Source organism: Sardina pilchardus, chromosome 24 (genome assembly GCF_963854185.1).
Source record: "Sardina pilchardus chromosome 24, fSarPil1.1, whole genome shotgun sequence".
NCBI classification, from domain to species: domain Eukaryota; kingdom Metazoa; phylum Chordata; class Actinopteri; order Clupeiformes; family Clupeidae; genus Sardina; species Sardina pilchardus.
This window is the reverse complement of record NC_085017.1, coordinates 9,841,896-9,861,105: the sequence shown is the minus strand read 5'-3', so window position 1 is coordinate 9,861,105 and position 19,210 is coordinate 9,841,896. Positions and strand designations below refer to the sequence as shown.

General features: G+C 42.7%; 2 protein-coding genes across 2 annotated transcripts; both read right to left on the bottom strand.

The window, feature by feature from the left end:
• Positions 1-1,434: 1,434 nt before the first annotated feature.
• Positions 1,435-15,468, bottom strand: LOC134072149 (probable ATP-dependent RNA helicase ddx6). The gene is made up of 14 exons (XM_062528668.1): positions 15,328-15,468; positions 12,742-13,853; positions 12,373-12,436; positions 11,824-11,928; positions 9,049-9,178; positions 7,348-7,494; positions 7,108-7,202; positions 6,342-6,464; positions 6,024-6,152; positions 5,759-5,875; positions 5,422-5,485; positions 5,199-5,300; positions 4,499-4,736; positions 1,435-4,002 (listed from the first exon to the last, which is right to left on the bottom strand). The coding sequence occupies exons 2-13, from the start codon at positions 12,930-12,932 to the stop codon at positions 4,519-4,521; spliced, it is 1,485 nt and encodes a 494-aa protein (XP_062384652.1). The 5' UTR covers positions 12,933-13,853; positions 15,328-15,468; the 3' UTR covers positions 1,435-4,002; positions 4,499-4,518.
• Positions 15,469-15,921: 453 nt separating this feature from the next.
• On the bottom strand, positions 15,922-19,116 carry LOC134072148 (trypsin-2-like). Its single transcript, XM_062528667.1, has 6 exons — positions 18,774-19,116; positions 18,149-18,305; positions 17,488-17,744; positions 16,835-16,971; positions 16,455-16,556; positions 15,922-16,105 (listed from the first exon to the last, which is right to left on the bottom strand). The coding sequence occupies exons 1-6, from the start codon at positions 18,811-18,813 to the stop codon at positions 16,058-16,060; spliced, it is 741 nt and encodes a 246-aa protein (XP_062384651.1). The 5' UTR covers positions 18,814-19,116; the 3' UTR covers positions 15,922-16,057.
• Between the last annotated feature and the right edge of the window lie 94 nt (positions 19,117-19,210).

The window sequence follows — 19,210 nt, the reverse complement described above, 5'->3', positions numbered from 1 at the left end:
CATTACATCCGAGAATTCCTATGGCCTTGATCCAATTGAGGTCTTGGGAACGGTTTGATCTGGGCTTAATGTGGTTCTGGGTCTTTACTGGATAACTGGCGGCTGAAACTAATCATGTTTGAATTTGTTTTGATTCTACTCAGGGTGTGTAAACACCAAGGTCACACAACGCCTGCACTCGCACACTCACTCCCACAAGGGTGCAAACACACACACACACACATACACACACACACACAAGACTGTTTGCCACAGCCAAACATTCCATCTCAGGCAAGAGTCTCATGCACTCACTTGAACACACACACACACACACACACACACTTCCTCACAACATAGCCCATCTTTGTAGGAAAAGATACAGCATTCTTTCACAGATTCTTGGTTTTTGATTCCCACTCACCCATACACAGTTACACAGCAGTCTTCACACGAATGCGTCCCATTTCATACTCACACACACGCGTCCATGTTATACATTCATACTTTTTGGTTTTCATAACAAGTCCTGAAAATCAGCTTTCAAAACCCCAACATGGACGTCCCTACATCCAGTCTAAACAGCTCACTCCATGCTTTCAACCTGTAAACGCCAAACACTCTGTAAACAACAATCATCATTTACAGGCCCTGAACTACCAGGTGACAACCAACCAACCCCCCCCCCCCCCCCCCCCCCCCCCCCCCACACACACACACACACACACACTCTCCACCCCCCCCACCCCCCCCTCCCTTTACACACCGACTTCAAATCCAAACCCTGATTTAGATAGGTGAGGGCACAGGCCAAAGGGCGTTTTAGTTTAAGGAAAGAACAGACACAGGTTCTTGCCTAAACTGTTCCAAATGTTAACTGAAATACTTCACAAGTACCGATGAAGAGCTGTTCACGTTGGGCAGCCTTGGAGAGGCCCATTTATACTCTCAGTGCCAGTATCAGCCAACTGGTGACACAATCCAGGGCCTTGGCCCGCCGTCAAATGATCCCTCACACTACCCAATCACCAAACCAGACGAGTCTCAATATTCCCATCACCCCAATCCATCCCAATCCCACCCGGATCTATGGTCTATCCCCAATCTCAACCACACACATACTTGGCTCAAGCACCCTCCCATCCCCTACCCCTCCAAACACACATACTTGGCTCAAGCAATGCGCCCCCCCCCCCCCCCCCCCCCCCAACACACACACTCCTACTCCCATGAGTACCCCCACCCCCCCTTGCCCCCAACTTGTTTTGGCCCACCTCTTCCTACCCACCCCATTCCATGTATATACCCTTAACCCACCATCCCCTTTAATTCACCCCTTCACCCACTTTTGGCAAAATGCATCACTACCCAGCCCAATCAAGAAAATGACATTCCCCTCCCCCTTCTTGGGGAAAAAAAAAAAAAAATTAAAACATCCCTCCCCCCACCCCTCCCGCTACTTTCATCTGCAGCAGGGACAAAGACCAAACTTAAACTTAAAAAGTACAACGTCACAGCTGCCAGTTAGAAGATGCTACAGTTTATGCTTCAGAGAAGAGCGCAAAAACCAGACTCCAGTGAGTGAGTCAAGCGGAGAGCCTGTTAGACAGGCCACGACATACACTGCAGAGAGACCAGGTCAGGACAGACACTACGGAGAAACCAGGTCAGGACAGACACTACAGAGAGGACAGGTCAGGAAAATGAAGTGCAAAGCTGGACACACAGAGGGGGAAAAGAAAAGGGACAAATGTTCCAGAAAACAAAACAAACATGCACAAAGGAAAAATGTTTTTAACAACCCGGCCCATTTCCTGCTAGGTTTATAAAAACAACAAAAATAAAAAGACAACATAATTGTTAACATTTTAGCATGTGACCATGTTTGTTGAGATATGAACTGTTCAACAGTGCCAAGGGGTCTGCTAGAGTGGGTTTTTGTAAGCTGGGGGACACAGATGAGCTTCTTATAGCTTTCTGTTAATCATGGAAAGATCAGAAAACTCACAAAACTACTGTAGTACATTCACCGGTTTGCCAGTTAGAACAAAAGGAGAAAGAAAGGAGCTGCATGATAAAATAAATTGATTTTTTTTAAAGTAATGGGCAATTTTTGATTTTTTTTTTCCCAGCAAAAAAACAAAAAACAAAAAAACAAAACAAAAAAAAAGCCATTTTTTGTGCACAAAACTGAGTCAGGCGGCTCTTATTTCAAACAGTAACTGCCTCAGCGCGAGCCTCCTCTGACCAATCAAATCTCATCACTGCAGGAGCCTGACCAGAAGCTTGATGCTCATTGGCTGGCTGATAGCATAAAACTTTACCCTCATTGACTGGTTGACAGGTGTGTGTGTGTGTGTGTGTGTGTGTGTGTGTGTGTGTGTGTGTGTGTGTGTGTGTGTGTGTGTGTGTGTGTGTGTGTGTGTGGGGGGGGGGCGGCGGGGGCGGTTGGAGCTCCACTCATGAAGCTAAAACGTCATGCTATGACTGACTGGCCCTGAAAAAGTTCTACTATAGCATGCAAAGCACTATGCTGCATAAAAAATATATAAAAGCCTGCAAGTCACAAGACCCAAGCCCAAGTATCAGGCTAGGTGGTCACACGCGCCTGGTAGAAGTCAAACGACGTATGTTTCTTTGCAATTTCCATGATGAAACTGATCTCACAAAAGTAGGAAGAAAGAACTCAAAATGCAGGAAATCATGCTAGCAGGCTTACGTTATTGTTATTATTGCCATGTTTCTAAAGGAGGACATTAAAGAGCATAGATGGGTTGGTGTGTGGCTGTGTTGCCGTTAAGCATCGTAGATTAATGAAGCATGGAGCTGAGTCGGCAGCCAAATGCATAGTTAACTGGGAGACAAGACATACAGACAGGTCCTTCAGAGCTCAAAATGGCAACATGAAAAGGCCAGAGAAGGCCAAAGCCTTATCCCATCACGCATGACCCTGCGCCAATTCAGAAAAAAAAGGAAGTACTCATCACCTTGCATTAATCATAATTGCCAACGATTCTTGCAAACAGGTGCTTAAAGATAATCTACGGTCACATTTATAGTGGATCCTTTTAGGAATCCTGTAATAGAAAAAAAGAGAAAAAAAGGAAGAATGAGGTCTCACTTTTAAAAAAAGCACCATAAGCTTTTGTGCTTTTTACTCATTTTCAGCCCAAACAAAATTTCGATGCCCTTGGATCTTGGCGTGACTCGAAGCCGATTGGCTGCCAGTACGTGGAGTGTCACATCATACGGGGAATCCTCTCAACAGAACTGAGCAGGATCAACTGTTCCTTCTTGGTTAGACTAAACTCTGGGCATCACAAAGATGCCAGCTAGGATAGTCAGCTTTTCTTTGTCAACATCTCAACGCCTACAGTTGGCCTGTCAGAAATAAAGGCACTTAAGTGACAGGGCATGTGTGTGTGTGTGTGTGTGTGTGTATACATGTGTGCTTCTTTAAAAGGACACACACCAAAAGCAAAAACAAAAACAAACAAAAAAATGTGTTTGTGCGCACCAATGTGCACACATGTGCATGTTTGTGTGTATGTTTGTGTGTATGAAGATGAAACCACGTCTCCATTTCCTAAAACTGCCTCAGAAATCAGTATGTTTTTTCCTTCTCTTTTCCAAACCAAATGCTATATAAGAAAGAGCAACAGCCAGCTCTGGTCACTTCAATGATGTCCATACGCTTGGGATCTACCTAATCCTGCAGGCCCTCGGTCCTGTTTATTTATTGCAAGTCACTCAAGGACTCTGGAATGTTTAAGGTTCCTTCTTAGAAAAAAATACAAAATAAATAAGGGCCAGAGTTGCATGACTCAGTTTTGTGCACAAGAATGAAACGTTTTACGTAATCTGGCACGGCAATGGAAAAATTGAGGGTATGAAAGAATGAAGGAGAAAGAAAAAAAAGAAAGAAAGACCAGGGGAAAAAAAGGAGAGTCCATAGAGGAGTGTGAAGCCTTTGTGCAAAAGCAAACGTCTGTGCAAAAGCCAGCGAGCCCAAAGCCTGTGGTCCTGCAGGGACAGAAGAGAACAGAAAAGAATAGTTAGTCCAGGTTCACTTTCTACTTCATACCACTGCTACACAGACACATAAAACCCGCATAGCTTATGGACAGCCAGATTAAAGATTCAAGGATCAAAATGTTACAATGTTTACACTACTGACATAAAGTCAGGCATATTCAGCTTTCGGGTGAAATTTCAGGATGAACCTAAAATCCAAAACATTTAAAGGTGAACTTAATGTGGCCACCTCTTTTGAATGTGCATGTCCAACTGTTCAATGTTTCAGTATTTCCTCTACTGACACATTCAATTTCCCCTGAAAGCCAGATATCCCTAACTGTTTAGTTAGGGGCATCTGTATTACCATATATACTATATTACCATTATACATAAAATCCACAATCTTTCCCAGAAGTGACATGACGATCACACACTTACAAAACACTCAGACCTCAGACAGGAGACCGGAGACAAACGTGGTCTCTAAAACAACCGCTCTCACCTGCCAATCATTGCTTTGCTTTAGGGCTGGCTGGGCTTGGCCACGGGACGTCTCGACTCCTCCTCCTCCTCCTCGCCGCCCGGTGAGACCGAGTGGTACTCCGCCACGTACAGACTCTTGTCGATGGTGCCGGGGATGGGCTTGATGTCGGTCACCAACTGCTCCTCGATGCCCTTCAGGTTGAAGCGGTCCTCAGACGTGATCAGGTTGATGGCCAAACCCAGGTGCCCAAAGCGCCCTGGAGAGATGGACATGGTGACAGAGAGCGGCGGAGAGAAGTATGGATACAAAAATGCAAGATTAAAAGGGGCAGTCACAACGAGAACACTAAAAATAACTATAACGACAAAAGCTTCCACGCCAACCAACGATAAGGGTCTCTCCTCGTGTTAACAAACGTGATGGCTAAAATGTGACGGTTCTAATTCGCTGTAAGCTTTTAATCGTTCTCAAAGACTAAAAATGATCCCAACAATATTGTTCTTCTTGTCGTTATAGTTTGTGTGTGAACGTAGTCATTCATATTAACAAGAGCAATATTTGTTTATAGTTATCGTTCTTGGTGTGAACGGCCCTAAAGACTCATTGAGAACTGGGCTACTGAGAGCATCATGCCATGACCAAATATGGCTGCTTATTGGGACTTCGATATAAGGCATGGTAAGTGTTCTTCCTGTATGCTATGGTGCGTTTTACCCACCTGATCGACCAATGCGGTGCAGATAGGTTTCTGCATTCTTCGGGAAGTCAAAGTTGATGACCACATTCACTGCCTGAATGTCGATTCCTCTAGTGAACAGGTCTAGCGCATGCACACAGAGACAGAATCACGTGTTACCATTTTGAAGATACCAGGCCATTGCCTCACTGACTTGCAATAATGGGTCTTCAGAATAAATGACTTGATAAATGATTTGGCTCACCAGTGCACACCAGGTTCCTACAAAGCCCATTCCTAAAGTCATGGAACACACGGTTTCTGTACTCCTGTAGGCGAGAGAGTGAAGATTAGCAAGAAGCGAACGTGTAACATGCATTTAGCAGCACTGTAGCTTAAATGTCATTCCTCATTCAAGAAGGTTTGGATATTTTTTTTTTTTTTTTAAAGTCTGTTAAATGACTGTAAATGTAAATGATAGATGCGTAAATGGTTTATGTTTACAAGGCAGGACTGAGGTTGTTCAGTCCCCACATGACTCGACTGGAGTCTGTTGTGGCGACACACGTACGATATGATACACAATGCTGTTGATGCCTAACCTGCATCATCTTGGCGTGGATGTAGAAGCAGGAATAACCCAGCTGGGTGATCTTTTTGGCAAGCAGCTCCACCCTCTGGGTAGAGTTGCAGAAGATGATGGACTGGTTGATCTGCAGCTGTGAAAGATAAACAAAGACGGACGGCAAAGATTATTATGGGTGGAAGGATCAGGAGATGCAGGTTACTATGGAGGGTGGGTGGGAGGGAGGGAGGCAACATGGGGAGTAGGTGATGAGATTTAATAGGTTTGCCACCGTGACCTACCCTGGAGAAGAGCGTGTTGAGACAGTGGACTTTCTGCCTCTCCGTGACATAGGCATAAAACTGGGTGATGCCCTTTAGAGTGAGCTCTTCCATCAGGTTGATTTCATAAGGTTTTTGCAGGTGCTTGCTCTGTACAATAAACACACAGATACAATTTGTAAGAGCCATCATAACAACAAACTTGGAAAAATACTTTAAATATTCAACCACAGCAAATTGTCTCTCTCATACACACTTGCTTGAGGAAAAAAGGAAGACATACATTGTGGATCGCGCACAAGAGTTTCTCAAGGTCATCAAGCCTGGCATGTCTCTTACCATGAACTTCTGTACACTGATGGGGAAGGTTGCGGAGTAAAGCAGAATCTGGCGTTTCTTGTCCAGGAAGCTGATGATATCCTCGATGAGCACCACAAAGTCCTGAGAGAGCAGCTTATCTGCCTAGAAGAGAGAAAAAAAAAAACATGCCGTTTAACTGGTTTGAGTTCTCCTTGATCTGTTTCTCGAGGTCACCGAGTACTGTTGGTACAAAAACAGTGCTACCTAGCTCAAGTTGCTACAGTTATACACTCTGGGGAGCCCTTTAAAATCTAAAACCACACCAGCAGCCAATAAGCATTTCAAACTAACTACTCAAAAGTAATGAGGTTGCGAACACAATCTTCATAACACTCATCTCTGTTTCAACAATTTATTTTTGGCCTACTCAAGAGCGAATACACCAATGTTTTGGCCATAAGGCTTTCAGAGAATGAAGCCAAGAAACACTGTTTTTCAATATTCTCCAGCAGAAGTGCATTGCATTGCTTCCAGACATCTTAATGTGTTGTAGCTGAAGACTGACATAGTCATGAAACAAACATTAGAGTGGCATGGCTTAATACAATTTCAGATATACCATGCATAGAAACACACTTAGTTTGTGCATGAAACAGAAGTCTGCAACAGAATGATTACAAAAAGTTTGCGGAAACACACAATGTGTTGCATGAGTTACGAACATGCATGTACATTTCCTGCTACATGAACTAGCTTTCACTTTTTCAGTAACTTTAGTAAACATATACTAGGTTGTACCACTTACTTCATCCATGACCATCATCTGAACTCTATCCACTTTGGCCACACCCTTTTTAATCAAGTCCAGAATTCTCCCTGGTGTTGCGATCACGACATGAACTGTATGGAGAAAACACAGTAGAGAGCAACATTTAAGCAGCAACATCAAATAGTTACATTTCACATCTGACGCACAGATCTCTTCACAGAATCACTGATATGAGAGCAACTCAAGAGTAATCTTGAGTTGGGTTTGGAATATTACCAATCTCATCCAGGCGCATAATGTCATCGCGGAGGTTGGTTCCGCCGGTGGTTGCCATGACTTTGACTCCGCCCAGATGCTTGCTGATCTGTATGGAGATCTGGCTGACCTGAAGGGCCAGCTCTCGAGTGGGAACCATGACAACAGCTAAAGGAAGAGAACAAGAACACACACAGATTAGACCACCAGTGAACTACAACCACAAGATGTGACTGAATGACGCAAATCGATCTACTCAATCTACTACTATAATACGGGAAATTATAGCACAGGGCAGGCATCAACTGAGTAGATAAATTATGAAAATAAAATACAAGAGGTAGAGACTAGATCATATCCGTGACTGATGACGTATTTGGCAGGGCAGGAGGTTAAGACAGGACACATAACAGTGGGTCAGAAGAACACAAGAGACGAGGACAGCTTTAACCGCAAGTTCAACGCTACCTTTCTTTTCATTTGGGAAGATGGCCAACTGGCGCTATAACTTCTTAATCATATTCTTGTCTGACTACCTCCATTTCTTGAGCATAGCGTTGGTATACGTATCCACATACAGAACAAAAGCATGACCATGAACTTTTATTCGCAAATGAATGGCTGAAGAGGCAAGACACATCAACTCCAAGTGTCCCGCCATCATTTGAAAACTAAACCACGTAGCATGACAGTTTGGGTGCGTTCGTAAATTCAATCTGACACTCTGAAAAATAGAATAAAACTCTGAAGTTCGAAAAACACAAGCATTCCAACTCCCAGTGAATTTACGAACGATTATTTGTGTTTACGTTAACTATATGGACGCCACTACGGCACTTTTGAAATAGGGTTTCAGAACTCAATTCCACCGATGCAAGAGCTTCTTGACAGTGATGATGAACACTGAGAGCAGTTATTTAAACCATCTACATAATGGGACCAAAACACGTCTACCTTTCACACAGCGAAATCCCCCTGAGCCCGCTATTTCTGTAACGCAAATGTAATGCTTCCCAGTCTGAAAACAGCTTCTGATTGTGTGGCGGTGACATCAAAGAGCGTCACAACTCCCTCTTTTTATGGCTCTGCCTTTCACCGGAGAAAGCGGATTTACATCCTTGTAAAAGGGCTCAAGAAGCTCTTGAATACCTAACTCTTCCGAAAATACCTGTAAATGTGGCATAGTCAACAGCGCACATTTTCCTGAGGTATTAATGATGCTTGCTCCCTTCCTTTGGCCTACCATGCTCGTAGTTTAAAACAAATAAAATAATAATAATAATAAAAAGATATATGTAACTGCTTTGGGACTAATTGTTAATGTATCAACATAAAATTTGAATCAAGTCGGGGCTTATTGCTTAAGGAAAAAAGGAAGACATACATTGTGGATCGTACACAAGAGTTAAAGGAGAATTCCAGCGGTTTCTCAAGGTCATCAAGACTGAGGTCATGAACATGGGGCTCAGGATCATGCCCCCAGAGTGTAGCGCTGTAGCTGCCTGGCTACTTTAGCTGCTGGATGCAGGTGATGGTAGATAAACCGGAGGAGACCGCACTCTTTTCCGATGCCAATTTTATTGAAAGAACATTTCGGCCTGAAGCCTTTTTCAAGTTTTATTGGTTTTTTTGGGTACCAACAGTATGTGACCTTGAAATCTATGTTTTAAAAAAACCCCAAAAGACTGAAGACTGAAGAGAAGGTGTGAAGCGAGCCCTTACCCTGGATGTGGTCTTTCTTCAGGTCTATCCTCTCCAGCAGGGGGATGAGGTAGGCCCCACTTTTTCCAGTCCCGTTTTTAGCCCTCGCAAGAATGTCACGACCAGAAAGGGCGATGGGGATGCTTTCCTCCTGCAAAGGGGACACCGGCACAAATGGAGGTCAGTTTAATAAATGTAAATCAGTTTGAAAAAAAAATTGGTTATTTAAACCATTGCTTGTCAGTTAGTTTGTAGTGCTTCTTTGCAAACTTGTCCATCACAGGACATGAACAATACACAACAGTGGCATGGAGTATAAGCCTTGAGGAATGCAACAGCTTGGTAGTTGAAATGTTATGGCCAATGGGTGGAGGGCTGACTGCAGGACTTAAAGGGACTATCCGGAGAAAAATGCACTTTAGATTAATTTACGGATGATTGGGAGTACCTATGTTGAGTTGACATCAAATCATGTCATTCGGATGTGTTTTGAGAGAGTTCGATTTTACCGTTTTTAGCCAAAACTCGTTAGCCTGGAAGTGACCCGGGCATGTCCTTTCGCCGCCACAAAACGCTATTTTTATTCTACTGTTCCAGACAACATTACACTTACGTGGTAGTGAGTAGAGGGTCCCTAAAGCCAAACCGAAGTATCCCGAGGTCTTAATGTGGTCGGATAGAGTCTCCAGAATGAATTTAATCGAGTCAGTACCTTTCCGGAAATGTTGCTGAAGTGTTGCTAAAATGTTCCCCAGCTGCAGCAGCGACATTTCCGGAAAGGTACTAGCTTGATTAAATTCATTCTGGACTCTCTATCCGAATAGAATATAAAAAAAGCGTTTTGTAGCGACGAAAGGAGATGCTTCACTTCTAGGCTAACGAGTTTTGGCTAAAAACGGTAAAATCGAACTTTCTCAAAACACATCCGAATGACATGATTTGATGTCAACTCAACGTATGTACTTCGCCTGGCTAGCGCCTACCACTTCTCAAATGAGACGTGGTCTGGCAAACAGACGTTCATTTTCTCGTATTTGAAAAAATGCCCAGATCCGTTCATCGGGCGCCACGGATGTCTATCAAATGTGCCTGTGCATAGCTATCATGGTCTTGCTTTCTCCCCTATTCTGTGATTGGTCGCCGACATCAGGCGAAAATCTGGGTGTTAGTTTCCAGACTGCCTTAGAAACACTATCCAAGACCTGTGCTGGATTGATCTACCTCCATGAGGTATTGGTGCAGGGATGGAGAGCTATATATACTTTATTGATCCCCAAGGGGAAATTCAAGAAATGTAAGAAAATGATCATCGCCTTGACATCCACTTATCTATTCTCATATGTCTTTGTACTCCAAGTTAAATCTAATATCGTTACTGGGCTGGCTCGTGCATGGGAACTTGTAGCTTCCCGATGATGGAAAGACTTTTAAGTGCTTCCAGAGCAGGGGTGACCTACTATATTCAAGAAGCTCTTGAAGACCCCAACTCTTCTCAGAGTACATCCACTCCTAACTTTTAGACTTTTTTTTTTGTCCCGGGTTGCCTGAAGCCGAGTTCAGAGGCGAGTTTTGGGAGGCGTTGCCTAGCAGCACATCACACGCAATTTGGGAGTGAACAATGACGTTAACCATGCCTCGGACCTCGGAGATAAACTGATAAACACAACTGTCATGCTAGTGCTACTGCTACATGGTTTAGTTTCCAAATGATGGCGGGCCACTTTTGTCATTTGAATGCCAAATGAGGTCCTTTTGTCTGTTGAAGTCATATTTTAATGTGCTGAGTCCTGAACGACTGCTGCCATTTCAGTTAGCTCGTTGGCTAGTTAGCTAGCATTAGGCAAACGTTCCAAAAAGACGTGCTGCTGGCAGCAGACGGTTTTGGTAACATAGCAACAATAAACACTTGACCGAAGCGCTGAGAAAAGGAGGTTCAGGGAGCTCTCAGCGTAAAAAACGCGATTGGTGGACACAGCAGCTAAAAGTTGTCCTCATCGCTTGTGTGTTTCCTGTATTTTAAACTCCTGCCTTGCCAAATACATCATCAGTCACACACCCCTAATAGCGGGGTTGACCTGTTCCTTTCACACTGAGCCCGCCTCGGCAATAATACTACCCCTCGAGACGGGTTCAATTGCCGAGGCGGGTTGACTCCCCTCCCCGTGTCGGTCAGTGTGAAAGGAACAGCCTTAACGTTAAATTCGGCCAAATTTAGCGTTATATTTGTCAGTGTGAAAGTGGCTAGTGTCAGCTTAATGAATAATGTAAAACTAATTTTAAAGGTGAACTATGCAAGTATTTTTAGCTTAACTTGCCTTAACTAATCAGCTTCGGAGCCTTTGGAATGGTTATTTGACTTATTTCGGATTGAATGACTGCTGTCTCGCTTTCCCCATAGCACCTCTGAGCGGAAAAAGCACACATGCAAGTTTGTGCCACCAGGACGAAAAGCGAAAGCGAAACCGACGATGAAATCGCCAAACCTGCATAGTTTCCCTTTAACTGTTGATCAAACTATCTAATATTGTTATTATTACTATTATTATTATTGTGCTTAGTGTAGGCTTTTCAACTTTATTATTTATTTATTTTCGTTATTGATATGACATTGTGTTGACATTGTATTATTATCACTATTTTCTTAATGTTGGCTTGTCAACTTAACATTTAGTGTTCATTTTAACTATTGCAATGTTCATATTCATGTCACTTTGGACAAACTTTGACAAACTTCACTTTGGTCTGCTAAATACAATAACCATAATATGTAGGAGTCTCGGCCATGTGAATGGTTACCTGAATCGGGGAGGGCTTCTCCCAGCCCATCTCAAATATCCCCATCAGGAGCTCCCGCTTTAGGCAGTAGTCTTCAAACTCATTCCCCTTGGTCGAAGTCACATCCTGGGAGGACAGAAGGAGAGGATTTTAAATGTTTTAAAGGTTGATATTTCTGCCAATAAAATGTTAACTAGCAATAATAATAATATAATACTGCTCTTGGGTTCATTTCCCAAAAGCAGAGCTGCTAACTATGATAGCAACTACTTTGGTAGTGCCACTGCCAGATATAAGTCAGTAGATTTGAGTTGCGCATGCACAAACACTTAAGATAGGCTTCATAGTCACACATCACGTTTTATTTATTTATTTATTTATTTAAATAATAAGAGCATGTTAGCTCTTAGTAAAATGTGACCGATATATGACCGAATGACAGCGTGTTTCTGTATAGTTTACGCTTGACTCCCATTTGGCAGTGACGCTACCATGGAAGGTGCATCGTAGTTATCAACTTACTTTTGGGAAAGGGACACCTGTTTAGGTCTGCAACACAAATATACTTACAGAGGTTCTGACTCTAGTGTCTTTGGGGGGGAGCAGTAAGCTCTTCTTCCAGTCATCACCAAACCTAAGTTGAAACAAAACAATGCAGACATACCAAACATCACTACTGGGCACAGATTTACATTCTCTTTTAGACAGAGCTGCCTTCATCACCTGTTCTAGCGTAGAAATTATTTTAAAAGATTGGTCTAATCTTTATAGAATGTAACACGTAGTGAAAGCTAAATTTTAGCAACACACACTCCACGAACGCAAATCTTCAGCTCCCCTGTGCTAAACAGTATTCTGATAAATACAAATACCACTAGTAATGGTAAGCATTTGCCAAGAGGCAGTGATGGTGACAAGTGTGTGGAGGGAGAGACCCACCTAATGCCGCCTTCCTGGGTGCCACCCCCTGGTTTCTGGGCACCTCCTCCTGCTGGCATCTTTCCAGGCGGCGTGCTCACAGCATTGGGTCCTGACTGGGAGACAGGTTTGGTCTGTCCTCGTAGCTGCCCGTTCTGCTTGTTCAGACCCATCACCACGGGGCCCATGCTTTCTGTTCTTGCTGTTGCCATTTCTTTTGTAGTCTTTTTTCTTTCTTTTTTTTCAGTTGACTCCTTTGTCTTTTAAAGTTTTTTTTTTTTCCTCTCGGTAAGGTTCCACTGCCCTTCGCGGAGTATTAATACCAAAAAAAGCTAATAAAGCATTTATAATGCACTCTATTTCTTAAATCCGAACTTACTTAGAAGTGTCTTTAGTATTTACATATAGACAAGTGGACGTACAGTGTAGCCTCTTTCAATAAGAGCCACTGGCGTCATGAAAAATAAGTTTCACTCCAGCTCTTCCAAAAGAAGAGAAATGAGCATTTATATGCATAAATATAGAAGACCTGACCACAATATAGAAAATTATATGCAGACAAGTTTCACAAAAGTACAAATCCTGCAATAGAACAGCTAAGGCAATACTGAAGAGAGAGTCTGAAAAATATCCACGTTTCGTGCTCAAACAGTTCAATCTCTCTTTTCCCTCAGTCTGTTTTCCAAAAACTAAAGTCAGTTCATCAAAACAGCTGTTTGCTCTCTCTTGGTTATAGAGTCTTTTCCTGCTTTTCAAAAACTGCAAAGGATTTTCTTTGTTAATTCCTCTTCAAAAAATTGTATTGACAATGTATTGGTGAAATTGTGAATCCTCTCCTCTCAAGCAGTCGTGCTGCAAGTGGATTTTCTGATACCAAAAATTCCTGATGCTTCAAAAACAGAGACAATCCTGGGAAACAGTAGTCCAAAACTCCAAGAGTTCCCTTTGCGTATATACGGCCCAAACTTAAACTTTGTAGTCTTTCTTGTAATAGTAGTTCTCCACAGACTTCACCTGTATGTGTGTGCGCTTGTATGTCAGTTAGCATGTGTTTATGTGTGTGTGTGTGTACAAGGTGAGGAGAGAGTCGCGTTTCCTCCACTAAACAGGCCAGCAACTCAGACCTCAGTCACCTGACAAGGAAGGATGGGAGCGAAGAAAATAATTAGCACCACATGAAAGACTGTTTATCTCTAAATAACACATCAGTTCATCAATTTCACATAAACATTGCCAAGGACAGGCTCACTGTTCATGACCTTGCATGCTCGCTGGCAGCTCACATATCCCGTTAGGATGCTTGCCAATATATTGTTATTCTGAAAGTGTTCTACTGACATTATATCTGCAGCTAAAATCATGGACATAATCCAGCATACAAAAATGGTGAGTGAACAGCTCAGACGTCTTACTATGTCGCGTATCACAGCCATGTTTGAGAGCCCATCTAATATTTATAATACCAAAACCCCGTCTCGAGACGGCGCCAAGCACTTCACGTTGGATCTGTTAAAAAGTTCTGCAGCAGGGGGCAAACTTTGACTGCCACCCATGTCATCTACGGTGGGTAAAAAGCCACCTTTTCCGTGATTGGCGTTGCGCACATTGTAATAATATATTGACCTGCCTAATCGCAGGTGAGGCAATTTAGTAATTTGTGTAATTGGCAGGGACAAGGTTAGGGCAAAAACCTTTAGGTAGCTAATGTTATTAATGAATTAGCCCCGATTATCCACATTGGACTGCTAACTGAGCTAGTGGCTAGTGAGTGTTAACTTATTCTAACCCCATTGGAAATATTTAATTTGAAGTCAATTCAGAAATAAAAAATATATTTTGGTTACATACACTAAGGACTGCATTACGTTAGTCATTAATATTGGCAGGATATTATACAGACCATGACCCGATACGAAGTATTGCTAGCTGCAAGTGCTGTCGAAATCGACGCAATAGAATGGCGAAGCTAACGTTGGCTAACAGTACACCAATTTCCCAGCTAACGTTAGATGACCACTATTGCTCCTCATTTTGATCTACATTTTCAGAGTGCATGCTTGTTCAACACAATTTCGCCTCGTTAGACGTCACCAGTCGCATCTATTTACCGCATTTCGACAGGGCTATGCAATTCCATCGCAACAGCGTTCCTGCAGAGAACAACATTGGCTAAGTAGCTAAATGTAGCGTTTTGGCTAACTTTTCAGTGGTAGCCTCGGCTAAATCCGTCGCTTGCATTATTGCATTGAGTTACTATAACGTTACTTTCAACATTGCATTGCCTATTTAACGTTAGTGGTTCAGGTAGAACACCAGTAAATTGCTAGCAAAACTGGGAACACAGGGTACGGATTGATATCTTTGCAGCATAAGGGTCCAAACGAAGCTGTCTGTTGTTGTTCGCAATTGCAGAAAATTCAGAAAGCAAATCTCTTGAAGCGAGTAATCCACGATAACGTTAGACTGCCGAGGCTAGCATTAGCTTAATTTACCAATTTGTCTCAGCTAGCTTTAACAGCTAGCTGCAGTTAGCAATAATATCTCTTTAGGGAAGCCATTCATATTCAGTAACAACACAGACATTTGACGTAAGTCGACATATTTTACCTTTTATCTCTGCTGTAAGTCTTATCTTGATGTTATCATCGATGCTGATCGAATTTTCGTATGTATAACTCAACGAAATCTCAAACTCACGTTTACCAACTGGTCTCTATTGTGTTTGTTCTTGCTAAATCAACATGGTCGCCGTCGTCTTCTTCTTCTTACCCTTCTTCGTCGTCTTTCGTCGCTACTTATTGCAGCAATGTCAGCTTATTAGTGGTCTTACTGCCATCTATCGATGTGGTGGATCGTCACAGTGAATACACAAAATACTACCAGAGAATGTCTGATACTACTGTAATAGACCATCTTTTGTAATTTTTTGTTTATTCACAGTCACCAGTTCAGCTGCTTCCTGCTAAACTGAGTGCCGACTATGTAGGAAATGGAATGCAGTGTGACAGTAGTCCTACACAGTTTCTACCTGTCCTGAGACTGCAGATGGAAATGAGCCTTCAGCTAAATCTGGTAACCTACAAAGCATGTTTCTTATGATGTATTTTGTACATGGTCCCTGAAAGAGAAAAGCTAAATGAACTAAACATGAGTGAACAACATGTCAGTAGGTTTGAATGCAAATGATGTTTATCTGATCATTTTTGTATCACAACACTGGAACTGGTAAACATGGAACAATGATATGCACACACAGCAAGGTCTTTGCGCTTCTTTCGAGAACAGGTGTAGAAAGCATCAGAGTGGTGTAGTCATTTCCTTCAACCAGTCCAATGCTTTAATGGGAGGCCATAGTAGTTTTAATCCAGTCTGTGAATTGGCAGACCTGTGAGAGAAACATCAGACCAACACATCAACATGAATGTGTGCAACAACAAGTTACTGGACACACATTTAAGTAACAGTAGCACTTATCTGCTGTGAAAGTGTTTTAACAGTAGCACTACCACAAACTACCTATTTCCCAGTAAGTTCCCATAAATTATATGAAACGTCATCAAAATGCCCATAATGTAATGCAAAATACAGAAGTGATAATGTTATGGTATTTTACTGGCCATTTTGTGGTAAGTCACTGGGGGGATTACAGTTAAGTCTACAGTGAAGACACAAGAGTATTTTCTAAAACAATAGTGGTCTGCAAAACAGGGCATGAAATAATATGGTTGTGATACCTTAGCATAGACTCCTGGACGATTTGCTTCAGCACAGCCCCAACCCCAAGACACTACTCCTTGTAGCTCATTGTTGCAGATCAAGGGACCACCAGAATCCCCCTGTGTGTGTGTGTGTGTGTGTGTGTGTGTGTGTGGATGTCGGTGTGGGTGTCGGTGTGGGTATGTGTGTGTGTGTGTGTGTGTGTGTGTGTAGGGTGAGAGTGAGAGAGAAGTTTGTTTCAGAAGTCAAAGAATGTGTTCCACTGGCTAATGTATGTGGTTTAGGCAAATTCACATACTATTAGGTAGATGTATTAATTTGTACATTGTACATAATTTCCTTCATATACAATTGAGATTACCAGATTTGCATATGATTTCTAAACATATATACACACCTGGCAGGAGTCCTTTCCTCCCTCCAGAAAACCAGCGCAGAACATGGAAGAGGTGATTCTGTCGGGGTACGACTTCTCACAGTCCTCCAGGGACAGAATGGGCAAATCCAGACAGTTCAGACACCACCTGCAGCCAACTAGACCAGGAGCACAGGATGGTGTTGAAGAGAGGAGAGAGGAGAGGAAAGTTAGTTTTCTTCCTGAAGAGCACTTTAGATTGAGATGTCACCCTTTGAATAATAAAGGGTTTTTTTTATAGAGACAGAAGTCATGTAGAAATATAGAGGACGCAGAAGTATTCATCTTAGCAGCACTGCAGTGTAACTATTTATACAATATCAACAACAGCTGTATGTTACAAAATACAAAGCATTAAGCATCAAACATAGTTTTAGCTGGATTGAATTCTGCCTTAGAACACTTCAACTGGTCGCGTCTACCGATACCACTGGCTCTGTCTGCCTATAATGCTATTCTCTCCATCTTACACTTTGACTAGTACTTTTACTTCTGCACCCTCATCTTAATTGTATTGATTGATGTAGTATTAATTCAAGGTCTGTAGCTTGAATGTTATTCCTCATTTTTTGTAAGTCAATCTCTTTGGATATCTGCTGAACAAATGAATGGCATTTAATGTAACTCCTACTTACAGGGGCTATTGGTAGACCCCCAGCCAGAGACATGGCACTGGGTGCCAGCGGGGGCACAGGAAGTGGGCAGTGCCATGGTCTGCACAAACTCGTTCAGAACGGCAGGTTTCGCCAGCTTGACCAGCATGATGTCGTTGTTGATGTTGTAGCGGTCGTAGTCAGGATGCCTGATGACCAGCTCGGCGGCGATTTCCTGCTCAGAGCCCTCGCCGTAGCGTATCTCATGGTCACCTAGCACCAGAGTGATCTCACTAGCACTGAAGGAGGGAGGTAAGGTAAGTTAAGTTTACCTATATAGCACTGTTTAACCATAGAACAATTAGATATTAAAATGTAAAGTGCATTAGTAAAAGAACAACAAAGGACTGAAATGTGTTACCCAAAAAAAATCAAAAAGGGGGAAGAGAGATAAATGGAGAATATGCAGACACAAAGAGAAGACAAACATATGACAAGAAAGAGATATAAATAAAGCAAGACTTGAAGAACACAGACATAGAAGACAGGTCCTATGACAATGATTAGTTACATTCTCTACACCACAAGTCCTTCATGGATTTCTTCACTTATTCAAAAATTCTACATAGACGAAATCAGACTCAGCTGCATATAGTTTCACCCCCACCAATTGATCGGAGAACAGCGGCAAATTAGAACTCACTCCTTGTAGCAGTGGGCCGCAGAGACCACCCAGCGGTCAGAGACCAGCGTCCCTCCGCAGAAATGCCAGCTGTTCTTAATAGACACCTGCCAAGGCCTGGTGTGAGGCTTGCACTCGTACCCTCCCACGATCTTATCATCATCCAGTCCAAAAGCCACTGAGGGGTATGAGAGAGAGAGAGAGAGAGAGAGAGAGAGAGAGAGAGAGAGAGTACATGGAAGAACAGATGGAAAAGAGAGACGAAGAGTAAGAGAGAAGAATAGGCAAACATTAAGAGTAAGTAAACTGTTCATGAAGAGCCTGATGGTTTATGAACTATGAAGCCATTGACAAAAAATGCACAAGTAAATAAAATCAGAGGTCAAGTTTGAGAATGTTAGACTAATAATACAAAAAAGTATCATGTCATCTGCATAATATTTCCATTGTTTCTAAAATGTAGTATTACAGTTAGTGTTGCCTGGACAATCACCCTTCAGCCACATACCAGAGGTGAATCATTGTGTTCCTGGGCTTATACTAAAACTCTCCTCTATTCAAAACAGGAATGAGCTGATGAAGTACTGATAGGGAGTACCCCCACACTATAGTCTCCACTCCATAGAGGTAAACCTCACATACTCACCAGAGGCCCCTAGGACGAGCAGGAGAACGGACAGGTGCATAGTTGTAGTGGTCTGCAGATGAGTCAGTGGAGAGGTGTGGGGGTCGCACCCCTTGCATTTAAGATGGCCCCCATAATTTCCTCTCTCTACCACGCCCCTGTGACATTGACCAAGTCAGCAGTCCTGGTACTAAGAGTGGAGGTGGTGCCAAAAGTCTCAGATTAGACTCGGAACGACAGTTAATCAGTAATACCAAAGAATGATAAAACTCCACACATGTCCAATAACTCCACAATTCCCACACCGTAGGGCATGTTCCCGATAACCAAAGTAACAGTGACTTCAGTCAGATCCAAAATCTGCAGAGCATGCAGTCACATCCTCTGGGGCATTGTCTGGATGTTGCCAATTGCAGTTTGTCAGTCTATTGTTAGGTAATGAATATCGGGATGGAGCC